Below are 14206 nucleotides of genomic sequence, written 5' to 3' on the forward strand. Positions count from 1 at the left end.
GATACGATTTTCTATCTTAATCTACTCCCACTATTTTCTCACGAAACACACAATTTCCTCTGATATATAAATTGGAGATCTCTAACGGATCTCTAGTAGGGATCGGGATCTAATCGGCATCTCAACGTAACCTTGAGAGACTCGATCAATCACGCTATGCCAAAAAAGGTAGACAACTCTTGTCAATCATAACTCCTTGTGATTCTTGTCATGTTTGGCCTCCGAACCACTAGTGGACCTAATCACTCACATCATAATCTATGTGTGTATCGGTGTATCTCCATGCCCTATAATTATCCATCTCATCCTTGTCAGTTCTGTCAGCATCTCGGTGCATCTTCTTGTGTCGCGATCGTTTGTCTCAGCCTCGTGGGTCATGCTATTGCCTCTATGCTCCTGCTACACTTTCTCATATAATTATAACTTAATCACAAGCATATAGACTCGATAATAAATGAGAAAAATTGGAGGCTCGCAAGCCTCAATAATAATAATAATAATAATAATAATAATAATAATAATAATAATAATAATAATAATAATAATAATAATAATAATAATAATAATAATAAAATTATTTAATTAATTATTTTACAGCCCTTTAGGGTACTCTACCCTAAGGTACCCCATGCCGCCAAGAAACCCTAGCCGCTAGGGTTACCCATACAACCAGGAAACCCTGGTCAAAGGACTGCCTTATGAGGCTAGGAGGTTAGGAAACCCTAGCTGCAAGGTGAGTATGGGTGGCTAGGAAACCCTAGCTGCTACCTTGCCCTATGTGGCTAGGAGTCTTGGCTGCTAGGGGCTCTTGGGCGGCTAGGAAATGCTAGCCGCTTGTGTTGCCCCTTGCAGCTAGGAAACCTGGTTGTAGGGGATGCCAACCCCCATGCTGCTCTCAGCCTTGCTGCCTTTGGCCAGGCCGAGAGTAGCATAGTGTGCTCTCGACTAAGGTTGCAAGCAGCTTTCAATTAAACAACAAGGCAACAGTTGCTGCCCTTTTTCCTCTATTCTGCGATAACAAATTTGATGACAAAATATTAATTTAAAACACCTTTCAACAAGGAAAAGACATGCCGTTCAGATCTTAAAAACTATGACATAAATCACATAAAAAAAATTCTACGCGATTGAATACAATACACATAGTTTAAAAATTAATCTTTTGCATGAGCAACCTGGCTCTGATACCACTATTGGAAAATTTGTAATGATATCACATGCATAGAAAAAATAAATCCTAGAATTTTCTATAGAAAATAAGGTTTCATCATCGTGCAAAGATTAATGAGCAAAAATCCGCAAAACTAAAAAACTACTCATATAAGGAAGATTGTGTTACATAGGGAAATCATATATCCCTAAACTCTTACAAATTTGTGAGTGAAAATAAATGAGGTCTATTGTCCTCTCTAACAGTGATCCACACGACAGGGGTTATGAAGACGCTCCTCAAATCGCTACATAATTCTCCTTGTAGCTTACACCATGTAATCAAGAAGGGACCGCCTCTTCTTGCTATCCACATGCCCCAAATAGGGGCTGCAAGTTAAGGAGGAGAGGGAGAGAGGAGAATAGGAGGTGGCAACAAAAAAGAACATAGCACATGACCCTTTAGTTCCTTTTATTTATAGAGGCCCCCTATCAATTTAACCCTAATGGATCCTACTATATTGGGTATTGGATCTCCATCCAACTACCCATGCCTCTTAGATTAGTGGATCTCTGCCCAGTAATCTCTCATTGGCTCTTATTGAATATCATTCATAGGATCTAATAATTCAAGAGCTTACTAGATATCCAATAAGATAGGAGCTTCAATGGATATATCATATTTGAACCTCTACTCGTCGTAACACCTACCATATGTGTGTGGCCCTCTAGGCCTAGTATCGAGTTGGCCATGACTCATACATATTAGAACTCTTTCTAGCTTAGTAAATTATTATCTCTATAATAATTTACTCGACTTATCGATTGCGAACGTACTAGGCCACTACATTGTAGTCTCTAGACGATATTGGGAAATCTAATCCATTGTATCTATCTGTCCTTAATTACTATATATCTATAGGCCTTCATCTATCTAATATCCCAAAGATCGTATATTGGGCATGGTATTGTTAGGCCCATATGGTTTCTACTTGAGTCTCACTCTAATCGGATTCTCTCGGAATATTCTTTCTCTCTCAATCCGAATGATCTTGATTAGGGATTTATTTGAGCAACAATACATAGGATATTCCTCTCATGATATCGAGAGTGAATGATCTTCCATCGACACTCAATGGCCCTCGAAAGATTGACTACCACTCTTGATGACCGATTGTGTTAGATCAGAAACTTCTAGACCTATAAATCTAATATCAAAGAGTGGAATACTCATATAGGATATTCTTAGTGTCTCAAGTCTAAGAACCAGATACACCATTGAGATAATAGAATCGTTGTTTGACAAGAAGGCATCATTAACCATCCAACATTCCGTAAGTAGATCAATTAGTAAACTCATTCTCCAATGAGCACTTGCATTGTATCCCTAGTGTCCCCACACGAGCAGCTATGAAATCAACTACCTATATCATATGGACGAGAATACAGTATACTAGTCTATCTAGTTATCTTTATATCCCTCTTGAGTAACCTATGACTGGAATTATTTATGGTTTGTATTTAAAGGCGAATCAGTCTCATTATCGTGATCTCATCATGATCCAATTCCCGTTGCACAGATCTATAGACATCACAACGTATATATACAATAATCAATATAAAATATTAAATAATATAATAAAAAAAAGAGTGCATATTATATCACACATGTTATCACTCATATAATTGGCTTGCAAAGCACCTATGACTAGTAGTTCTATCGTAATGGGCTTTCGTTCATCCACCATAGCGGATTTAGGGCTCTACTATAATGGGCATTCGTTCGTCTACTGTAGTGGGATTAGGGCTTCGCCGTAGCAAGTCTTATTCCACCGTAGTGGCTTTCCCCATAGCGGGTCTTTGTTTATCTACCGTAATGTGATTAGGGTTCCACCGTAGTAGCTTTTACCGTAGTGGGTCTTGTTCCATCATAATGGGCCTTCGTTTGTCTATTGTAGTGGGTTTAGGGCTCCACTATAGCGGGATTGCATTGTAGTGAGTCTTGTTCCACTGCAGTGGGCCTTCGTTCATCTACTATAGTGGGTTTAGGGCTTTCGCCATAGTAGGTCTAGTTCCATCATAGTGGCTTTTGCCATAGCGGGCCTTTGTTCATTCACCATAGCGAGTTTAGGGCTCCACCATAGTGGGTCTTATTCTGCTATAACATGCCTTTATTCGTCCACCGTAGTGGATTTAGGGCTCTATTCTAGCGGGTCTTATTTTGCCATAGTAGGCCTTCGTTCGTCTGTCGTAGTCAGATTAGGGCTCCACCATAGCGAGCCTTGTTCCACCATAGCAGGTCTTGTTCTACCATAGTTCATTCATCCATTATAGTTGGTTTAGAGCTCTACCATAGTAGGCTTTTGTTGTAGCGGCTTCCACCATAGTGGGATTAGGGCTCAACCATAGTAGGTCTTGTTCCGCCATAACAAGCCTTCGCTCATCCACTGTAGTGGGTTTAGGGCTCCACCATAGCGAGCCTTGTTCCACCATAGTAGGTCTTGTTCCGCCATAATAAGCCTTCGCTCATCCACTGTAGTTAGATTAGGGCTCCACCATAGCGAGCCTTGTTCCACCATAGCAGGTCTTGTTCTACCATAGTTCATTCATCCATCATAGTTGGTTTAGAGCTCTACCATAGTAGGCTTTTGTTGTAGCGGCTTCCACCATAGTGGGATTAGGGCTCAACCATAGTAGGTCTTGTTCCGCCATAATAAGCCTTCGCTCATCCACTGTAGTAGGTTTAGGACTCCATCATAGCGGGCTTCCGCTATAGCAGGTCTTGTTCCACCATAATGACTTGTTATGCTATAGTAGGTCTTGTTCCTACAAAAAACACCAATTTTCCTTTAAAGCTTATTGGGTTGCTGACCTCAACCTTCGGAAGGACTAGGTCTCTGACTCCAACTTGTCATGATTAGACATGACAGTTGTAGAGCTTAGCTACCGCTTTCTTATACCTCAAGGTTCGAAGGTGTTCCTTGGAGTTCTCCAATTAGATCTAGCCTGACTCAAAGTCTCTCCTCGGATGCGGCTTTATCAAAATTCTCGACTGACGGAGTCGGGAAGACGATGTCAAGCTGAAGGACCACCTTGGCACCATAAGCTAAGCCAAAAGGGGACTCGCCCGAGCTAATTTTGGGAGTGGTTTGAGATGCCCACAGTATACTCGGGAGCTCGTCGACCCAAGTGCCCTTCGCCACCATCACCCTCTTTTTCAAGCTTTCTAAGATGACTTAATTGGTGACTTTAGCCAGGCCATTAGTTTAAGGGTGGGCCATCAAGTTAAACCTTAGCTAAATCTCCTAAGCTCAATAGAATTTTGAGTTGTTGAATTATGTTTCGTTGTCTATGATGAGGGCCTTTGGGATGCAAACCCAGTTATTATGTTCTTCCAACTAAATCCCTCCATCTACTTCTTCGAGATTGATGCTTAGGGCTTGATCTCCATCCACTTGGTGAAGTAGTCTACTCCTATGATGAGAAATCTCTACTGGTCTGATGTAGGCAAAAAAGGGCTTAGGAGGTCTATCCCCCACTAGGTGAATGGCTAGGCATTATTGATGGGGCTCAATGAGACCACTAGTTGATGCTACACCCACATGTGCCTTTGGCATTCTTGGCACTTTTGCACATAGGCTACTTCATCCTTCCACATGGTAGGCCAATAATAGCCTTGCCAGAGAACTTTGAAGGCTAGGGTGCGCCCTCCTATGTGCTCCATACATATTCCTTTATGTACTTTGGTTGGAACTCTCTCGACTTCGAGTGACAATAGGTATCGAAGGAGCAGTTGGCTAAACACTCTTTAGTATAGCTAATCATTGAGGATGTAATACTAGGCTTGGGTACATCGAAGTCATTGTGCTGCAGTGGGCTCATTGGGCAATGCGTCATTCTTCTTGTAACACAAAATTTTGTCCATCAAGCTTTCCTCGGGCTCCATGGTTGTAATGTCCCGAGCTTCGATTGTTCGGGCGAGAAGAACCTTAGACCATTGGATGGTTCCTTCTAGCCGACCGAGCCAAGGCTAGCTTGGCCCACGTGTCTGCTTAGGTGTTGTTTACTTGGGGAACCCTCTGCATAATAAGACGATGGAAGAAATGGGCCAATCCATACCTCAGCTAAGTATCTCGCCATGGCAATGTCTCAGGCTTCATAACTTGTGTTGATCTGGCTAACGATTAGCTACAAGTTGCTGCACATCTCCAGCTCTTGTATGTGGAGTTCCCATGCTAATCGAAGCTTAGAAAGGAGGGCTTCTTACATAGCTTCCAAGCATGTGAGCCTTCTCACAATTATGGTTGATGACGGTTAATAGGTTGCTTGCGCAACGGTAAAATAGGAGATGGGCCTTGCTGTCAGGAATTAATACACCCCGTTGGTCGACTCGAGCAACCCCTTCGGAGATTGAGACGTACAGGGGCCGGAGGATCATGCTGTTGCTGATGGCTATAGGGGAGAGGTGCGGGTTCTTCCATGCATGTCTGGTGCCTAGGTGGCAGCCCACGGTTGAGTGGGTCAGTAGAGTGATACTTACATCGTTGCTTTCCCTAACACTACGTTATCAACTAAGACCCATTAGTTTGAAGGCGTATCTATTGGTGATCTACTACCAAACACTGCCCATCCAATTAAACTCCTGTACCAAGTAGGAGTTCCAAAGGCAAGAAAGCTTAAAGCTTCAATAGAAGCTAAGTTGTAGCTTTGCCCAACCCCTAAGATAAAGTCTAACTTGAGAGCATGCATACTTCCTTGCACGTTACAACCACTTCGCTTTCTTATTCGGAGTTATCGGCATTGAGGCAGTGGTCCAAATCACAAGTTTACGGCCCTGCAAGGACACAATTCGCAACTAATACCTTTACTCCCACCTCCTTATATTCCAGCATCTGCCACCCGGCCCTTTCCCTCCCAAACTACAGCAAGCTTACCACAGGCCACAGGAAGCGTCATGGGGAACTGTATTCCCTTCCCAACCACCAGAGACCTCTCTGTTTCAAGGAGGAGGAAATCTCTCCCAATCCAAACATCCTTTAAGCTTCCATCTCCGTTATCATCTTGGCCACCAGGTAATTAACCACACAGGAAACCTCATTTCTTCTTCCATCGCATGCTTAAGCTTTTGTTTCCTTGATGTTGGCTTCTAGGTGGGGAATTTGCCCAGGGGATAATAGATCTTGGAGGCCTGGAGGTGTGCCAAGTCTCCACGTTCACGCAAGTTTGGGCTACCCATGAAGGCGGCCAAGATGGCCTCGGTGCAACCTTCTTCAAACCTTCGACAGTCCCCAGTGGCTTCTCGGTGCTGGGCTACTATGCCCAACCGAACAACCAGCCTCTGTTTGGCTGGGTTCTGGTCGGGAGAGACTCCGGCGACGGTGACACGCTCGCGCAGCCATCGGACTACACCCTTGTTTGGAGCAGCGAGTCATCTAACATCAATCAAGATGGTCGTGGCTACTTCTGGCTGCCGACGCCACCTGAAGGATACCATGCTGTCGGCCTTGTCGTCACGAACTCATCGGAGAAGCCTTCGGTCGAGGAAGTCAGATGCGTGAGGAGCGACCTGACCGACGAGCCGGAGAGCGATGCATACATATGGAGCACTGATGGATTCGGTGTGGATAGCTTAAGGCCCGCTACAAGGGGCATCAATGCCCTCGGTGTGTCGGTTGGAACATTCATAGCCCGAGCAAATGGAGCTGCGAATTCTGCAGCATTGTCTTGTTTGAAGAACAGGAAGGCCAACTTCTCTTCCATGCCGAACCTTCGTCAAGTGGAGGCCCTCATGCAAGCTTACTCACCATGGATTTACTTCCACCCGGATGAGATCTACTTCCCCTCATCTGTAAGCTGGTTCTTCGACAACGGTGCGCTGCTATACCAGAAAGGAAACCAGAATCCTACTCCTATAGACTCCGGTGGTTCGAACCTTCCCCAGGGAGACTCCAACGACGGCACCTACTGGATAGATCTTCCGGCCGATGACGGCCAGAAGAATACGATCATGAAAGGAGACATTTCCAGCACGAAGTTGTACCTACACATCAAACCGATGCTCGGCGCGACCTTCACCGACGTCGTCATATGGATCTTCTATCCATTCAATGGGCCTGCAAAAGCCAAGGTGGGGCTGTTCAACGTGTCACTGGGGAAGATAGGAGAGCATGTGGGTGACTGGGAGCACTTGACACTAAGGATAAGCAACTTCACCGGCGAGCTACGGAGGCTCTATTTTGCCGAGCACAGCTCAGGCACTTGGGTGGATGCTTCCCAGCTCGATTTCCAGGGGGGGAACAAGCCCGTGGGGTATTCTTCATTGCATGGCCATGCTATGTACTCGAAGCCAGGCCTTGTCCTACAAGGGAATTCCAAACTGGGTATTGGCATCAGGAATGACACTGCGAAAGGTAACAGCATCGATAGCGGGAGGAGCTTCGAGGTGGTGGCGGCGGAGTACTTGTGGTCGGCGGTCACAGAGCCTGCATGGCTGAACTACATGAGGGAGTGGGGGCCGAAGATAAGCTATGACATCTCGAACGAGCTCAAGAAAGTGGAGAAGCTGCTTCCTGGGAAGTTCAGGTCCAGGTTGGAGAGCATCATCAATAGTCTTCCCGATGAAGTTCTTCGGGAAGAAGGGCCTACCGGCCCAAAGGAGAAGAGAAGTTGGGCAATGGATGAGAACTAAATACTTGGTTCCATTAATGTTGATGATTATAGCAGCATTACTGCTGCTTTCAATACATTGTATCATGCTGAAAGATGCAATATTATGGATTGAAATAAACTAGCTTTGATGATTTCAACTATTTCGAAATGCTATTTATATTCACTAAATAGAATTCACATTAATCAAATTTTCCTGTAATTTTTTTTTAGATTTTCTCTAAATCTTATTAAGAGCATTCTGATTCGTATGCTTATTATAAGACTAAATTACCACGGAATCATTACTGACATGGCAATCTATTTACTTCTTGGACTAATCCGAGATCGCAAACGATGCTTCATCAGCACGGTCAACTCCCGGGTTTCTGATAGGTCCTACTCCTCCCCTTCCACAGGCTTCCACTCGAACTCTCTCAACAGATTGGCCACGACGAACTAGAGGTCCTATCCGTCTCACCACCCCGAACGGCATCATCTTGATCTCCCGGCCCCCCGTTGTGCCCACCTCCTCGCCTTCTCCGCCCGCCAAGAACCTCTCTGGCCGTGCCCACAACTTCTCGTCCCACCCCATCTCCGGTACCGTGAAGTTGACCGAGGCGCCCCAGGGTACCAGGTAGCCGTTGATGCTCACGCCCTCCGATGCCGTGTGCGGCAGGAGGAAATGGGCCGGAGGGTGCTGGCTCAGCCCCTTCATGATCACCGCCTTGAGGGACGGCATCCTATGCAGGTCATCCTCGCTGATCTCCGCCTGCGCTCCGCGACCTCCTCGATTTTGTCGAACAGCTTCCGCTGCAGGTGCTCCTCCATCACGAGGTGCGCCATGATCCATTGTAACGCGTTGCTGTCGTGTTGGTGCCGGCAATTAGGAACTCGGAGCATAGGCTCATGAACTCCCCGTCGGTAAGCTCGCATCCTTCGCCCTCAGACAGGCATAGACCGAGAAGTGAATCTACGTAAGAAAAAATGAAGTCGGTCTTCTTCTTCTTATTCAGAGGGATAAAGAACTCCTCCTATATGTGGCGTAAGGCTACGAGCCAATTTTTTCATAACACGAGTTGTTGACATAGTTTTTCATCTATCTAATATTCCAGATATTATATATCAGGTATGGTATTATCAGGCCTATAGAAATCTACTCAAGTCTCATTTTAATTTGATTTTTTCGGATAACTCATTATCTCTCAATCCGATTGATCTTGGCTAGAGATTTATTTATGTAAGAACATATAAGATATTTCTCATATGATACCGAGAGTGAATGATACTTTATTGATACTCAATTACCTTCATAAGGTTGATTGTCATTTCTAATAACCAACTATACTAAATCTGAGTTCTAAACTTATAAATCTGGTATCAAAGAATGGAACACTCAAACAAGGTATCTTTGATATCTCAAGTCTAAGGACTAATACATAATTTGGACTATAGAATCCTTATCTAATGATGAGGTATCATTAACTATCTAATATTCTATAAACGAATTATTTAATGAACTCGTTCTCCAATAAGCAACTGTACTATATCTCTAGTGTTCCCATACAAGTAGTTATGAGACCAATTGTCTTTATATATGGATAGGTATATAATATACTGATTTATCCGGTTATATCGATGTCTCTCTCGAGTAACATATGACCAAGAATATTTAGAGTTTATGTTTATAGATAAATTAGTCTTATTATTATGATTTCATAATCATAATGATTCAATTCCCATTACATAGATCTAAGGACATCACAATATATTCATCATCCAAATATAAAGTGAGAAAAATATCATAATAATAATAACTAAAAAGACTATGCATCGTGTCACACGTGCCATCACTTACGTGATTGACTTATAAGGCATTTGTAATTAGCAATCTCTCACTTGACCTAAAGTTATTCACCTATGTACTTGATTCCTATCAGACCCATGTGACACTAAAAAATAATTTGAGATAGCGGTTTTGTTAGTGGATCTGCGATATTTTCTTCAGATGAAACTTTTTCCACTACTACATCACCATAGGCTACGATATCTCTAATCAAGTGAACCTCCTCAAAACCTGCTTAGACTTTTGATAATACCTGGATTCCTTAGCTTAAGCAATCTCCTAATTATTGTTGCAATGTAAGGGAATCGGCTCCTCGTTACTCGGCATGACTCCTAGATTTGCGATAAACTCCTTCATCTAGACTCCCTCCTTTGTTGCTTCTACCACAGCAATGTACTCTGTCTCGGTCGAGTCAATAGTAGTGTCTTGTATGGAACTCTTCCAACTTATTGCTCCTCCATTCAGGATGAACATATACCCTGAGTTTGACTTGCTACCATCGACATTGGACTGAAAACTTGAGTCTATGTAGCCCTTAACCTTAAGGCTACCTCCTCAAGGTTTGTTTTTGATTCGTTTTTGTTCTTAGTGTCTTGTTTTATAAGATATGTTTTGTTCCTTTTTATATATATTTTTTAAATTTTCTTGTATGGAGTGCCAAGTCACCATCATCACTTGAGCCTTTGCTCGAGTGGTCTTCTTTGGTTCTAATGTTGAATCTCGACTTTTGATGATGAGATCAATTGATGAGTTTACGATCTAATCTGCGATTTGAGTGATGTAGGACTAACTTTGATAAGAAAAGACAAATTGATTAAACCAAGAGGAATCAGATGTGTTGAATATCAGATTTTGATGATGAAACCAATTGATAGAGTTTATAATCTAATCTACATTTTGAGTAACGCAGAACTAGCTTCGATCATGAATATACAATTAAAGTAGGAAGAATTAATATTGGGTCGGAGTGGAACATGTTAGAAGATTGGACGTCGAGCCGGAGGATCGGTTGATGTGTCAGAAGAAGGCTTCGTGCCATAAGTTCAGGCATTGGGCCTAGAAGAGCGGACATTGCACTAAGGAGATCGGAGTTGTGGAGGTCAACATGCCGATTGGGCAAAAGGCTGCAAAAGAGGATAATGCACCAAAGGATTGGATAAAGCATCGATGGACCAATGACATACCGGACAACATATGATTAATGGTTTGTAATAATTATCTAGATCAAAGTAGTTTTAAGCTGTAATTGGGTTGAAATTAGGCCAACTCAATTAGGGGCCCATTAAACCTAAGTTAGGGCTGAGTTGGGCTGGATGGATGACCCACTCGGCCACTTGGAGTGATGCTAGATGATGGAACCGCTTGAGGCACAGCCTCCCAAGAGGTCTGGGCGGTGGTACCACCCAGATTGGGTAGTGGTACCACCTAGATTGGGCGATGGTACCACCCAGATATTGGGCTGACAGCCCATAGTGGGTTTAGCCCATGGTGGCCTTTATCAACCCACAACCCACACACCTTTGACCTAACCCTAGATCAATATTAGGGGGGTGTGGTGGCTACGTTTTGAGATAAGGTGGCTGTGTATTTAGGGGAGAAAAACTGTAGCAATGTGGAGAGATTGCAGTAGCAACTTGATTCTAAAATTAAGAGAAAAGGGCAAAAAAATAAGAGAAAGAAGGGGAAGAAAACAAGGACAACACAGAGAGACTGTTCTCAATCATCTAAGCAGTGTTCTTATCTCAGGTTAGATCAGATCTACAGTATATTCTTACTATGATTACTTGAGGATAATTTAGATATTCTGCATAGTGACGTGATCATTGTATCCCAGTTATTTTCTTGTGATTGTTGTTAGAGTTTTGGGCAAGAGATTGAGATTTGTATATTCATTATTCTTATAATGGATTATCTTTAATTTGCCCCGTGATTTTTACCCTTCACATTAGAGGGGTTTTCCATTTATATCTTGGTGTTCTATTTGATTGTGGTTCCATTTAATTCCACTACATGTTATGATCTACTAGTATTTGTTCATATACAAAAGTTATTTCTCTTTATATCCCATCAACTAGTATCAGAGCAGAGTTATGGTGATTTAATTTTTATATTTGAACATGGAGGCCAATAATGTTTCTCGTATAATTAGTTTAAATGAAAATAATTGGATGATATGAAAATCAAGAATAAAAGATCTCTTGTATTGCAAAGATTTGTATGAACCTTTGTAGGGGGATAGTGCAAAACCCATAACTATGACAGATGATGAGTGGAAGAGGTTAGATCGAAAAACAGTTAGGTTTATTCGACAATGGCTTGATGATAGTGTCTTTCACCATGTTTCTACTGAAAATTTTGTATATTCTCTTTGGAAAATATTAGAAGGTCTCTATGAAAGAAAAATAACTGATAATAAAGCTTTTTTGATCAAAAAACTTATGAACCTAAAATATAGAGAATGTGCTTCTATTGCTGAGCATTTGAATGCAATGTAGAGTATTACTAACCAGTTATCCTCTATGAAAATGTCTCTTGATGATGAGTTGTATGTATTGTTATTTCTCAGTTCATTACTAGAAAGTTGGGAGACACTAGTGGTTTCCCTCAATAATTCTGCGCTAGATGGTATTCTCTCCATGAGTCAAGTAATAAGTAGTTTGTTGAATGAGTTGAGAAGAAAGAATTCAGCAACATCTCAGAATGATTCACAAGCACTTATCTCATAGAACAAAGGAAGGTCAAAGTCTAGAAGCAGTTCACACATGGGTAGGAGCAAGTCAAGATCAAGAGAAGATATTGTTTGCTATAACTATGGTGAGAAAGGACATTACAAGAATCAATGTAAGCAACCTAAGAAGAGCAAGAAAAAGGGAAAAGAAGTGGAGTCTACAAAGTCAATGGATAATATCACAACTATAGTGCAGGGTGGTGATTATTTGATTTTATCTCATTCTGATGATATTTTTTTCTTGTGTGTCAAGATCTTGAGTGGGTGATTGACACAGGTGCTTCTTATCATGCTACACCACGGAGGGAGTTTTTTGTTATATACAAGTCTGAAAATTTTGGTGTTGTCAAGATGGGCAACTATGACACAGTAGACATCATTGGCATGGGTGATATCCATTTAAAGGCCAACCTTGGCTGTAAGTTAGTGCTTAAGGATGTGAGACATGTGGTTGACTTGAGACTGAATTTAATTTCAGTTAAAAGGCTAGATGATGAAGACTATGATAGCAGATTTCACATAGGGCAATAGAAGCTCAGTAAGGGTTCTCTTATTATGGCTAGTGGAAAGAAATGTCATACTTTGTACAAGTTGCAGGCCAAAACTTATGGTGAGCAGTTAAATGCTACAGAGAAAGACTTTAGCATGGAGTTGTGGCATAGGCGAGTAGGACACATGAGCGAGAAGAGGCTGCAAGCTCTTTCCAAGAGAGAGATATTGCTAAACCTTAGAGGTATAAATATGAACCCTTATATTGATTGTTTGGCTGATAAACAACGCAGAGTTTCATTTCCTAGTCCTCCTAGTGGATCTGTTGATGTTCCTAGTATAAGTGGCACACTTTATTTTGTCACTTTTATAGATGATTTTTCCAAGAAAGTTTGGGCTTATGCTTTGAAGACCAAAGATCAGGTGATTAATATCTTCAAAGAGTTTCATGCTAGGGTTGAAAGAGAGATAAAAAGGTAATTGAAATGGATAAGATCATATAATAGTGGTGAGTATATAAGATTATTTAATGATTATTGCAGGTCACATGGGATCCAACATGAGATGACAGTTCCTAGTACACCTCAGCATAATGCAATTGCAGATAGGATGAACCACACCATCATAGAAAAGATCAAATGTATGCTTTCACAGGCTAAGCTATCCAAAAGATTTTGGGATGAGGCTTTGAGAACTATAGTTGATGTGATTAAATTGTCACTATGCACAATCCTAGATAGTGATGTTGCAGATCATGTATGGTCAGGGAAAGATGTTTCCTATAAGCATTTGAGAGTGTTTGGTTGTCGTCCATTTGCACATGTTCTAGATAATGAGATGTTCAAGCTGGATGGTAAGACTAAAAAATATATTTTTCTTGGCTATTCACATGATCATTTTGGTTATAGGCTTTGAGATTCAGAAAAGCAAAAGGTGTTCAGGAGTAGAGATGTGGTTTTCTTTGAGGATCAAACCTTTGAGGATTTGAAGAAGAAGGCACTAACCAAAACTTATGCAGAAGGATTAGTAGATTGTGACCCAGTTACTCCTCTAGTATATCATGGTGATAGGGGAGATGTGTAGGAAGATGGTGTAGAGCTTGATGTCGATCTACCTACAGGACATGTTGAGCAAGAAGTTGGAGAGCAACTTCTAATAGAACCTTAGTTGAGAATATCTTCTAGACAACATCAACCTTCCAGAAGATACTCTACAAATGAGTATGTGATGCTTACTAATGCAGATGAATTAGAGAGTTACCAAGAAGCGGTTGAAAGTGAGCAGAAAGAGAAGTGGTTAGTTGCTATGTAGGAAGAGATGGATGCTACTCAGAAGAACTACAATTATTA

At 41.9% G+C, this 14206-nt stretch overlaps 2 protein-coding genes across 2 annotated transcripts; one reads left to right on the top strand and one right to left on the bottom strand.

Annotated features, from left to right (window-relative positions):
* The first annotated feature begins 6045 nt into the window (after positions 1-6045).
* LOC103973198 (hypothetical protein At1g04090) lies at positions 6046-7955 on the top strand. Its single transcript, XM_009387699.3, has 2 exons — positions 6046-6221; positions 6300-7955. Exons 1-2 carry the CDS (start codon positions 6104-6106, stop codon positions 7835-7837), a joined length of 1656 nt encoding a protein of 551 aa, XP_009385974.2. The 5' UTR covers positions 6046-6103; the 3' UTR covers positions 7838-7955.
* Positions 7956-8131: 176 nt separating this feature from the next.
* Positions 8132-8647, bottom strand: LOC103973201 (cytochrome P450 89A2-like). The gene has a single exon (XM_065123671.1). The coding sequence runs from the start codon at positions 8645-8647 to the stop codon at positions 8132-8134; it is 516 nt and encodes a 171-aa protein (XP_064979743.1).
* Between the last annotated feature and the right edge of the window lie 5559 nt (positions 8648-14206).

The sequence above is a fragment of the Musa acuminata genome, chromosome BXJ2-9, assembly GCF_036884655.1.
Source record: "Musa acuminata AAA Group cultivar baxijiao chromosome BXJ2-9, Cavendish_Baxijiao_AAA, whole genome shotgun sequence".
Classification (NCBI taxonomy): domain Eukaryota; kingdom Viridiplantae; phylum Streptophyta; class Magnoliopsida; order Zingiberales; family Musaceae; genus Musa; species Musa acuminata.

Coding starts and splice junctions, on each gene's coding strand:
- LOC103973201 (XM_065123671.1), bottom strand. CDS start 8,647: ATGGATCATGGCGCACCTCGTGATGGAGGAGCACCTGCAGCGGAAGCT.
- LOC103973198 (XM_009387699.3), top strand. CDS start 6,104: ATGGGGAACTGTATTCCCTTCCCAACCACCAGAGACCTCTCTGTTTCA. Junction 6,222..6,299: donor GTTATCATCTTGGCCACCAG/GTAATTAACCAC, acceptor GTTGGCTTCTAG/GTGGGGAATTTGCCCAGGGG.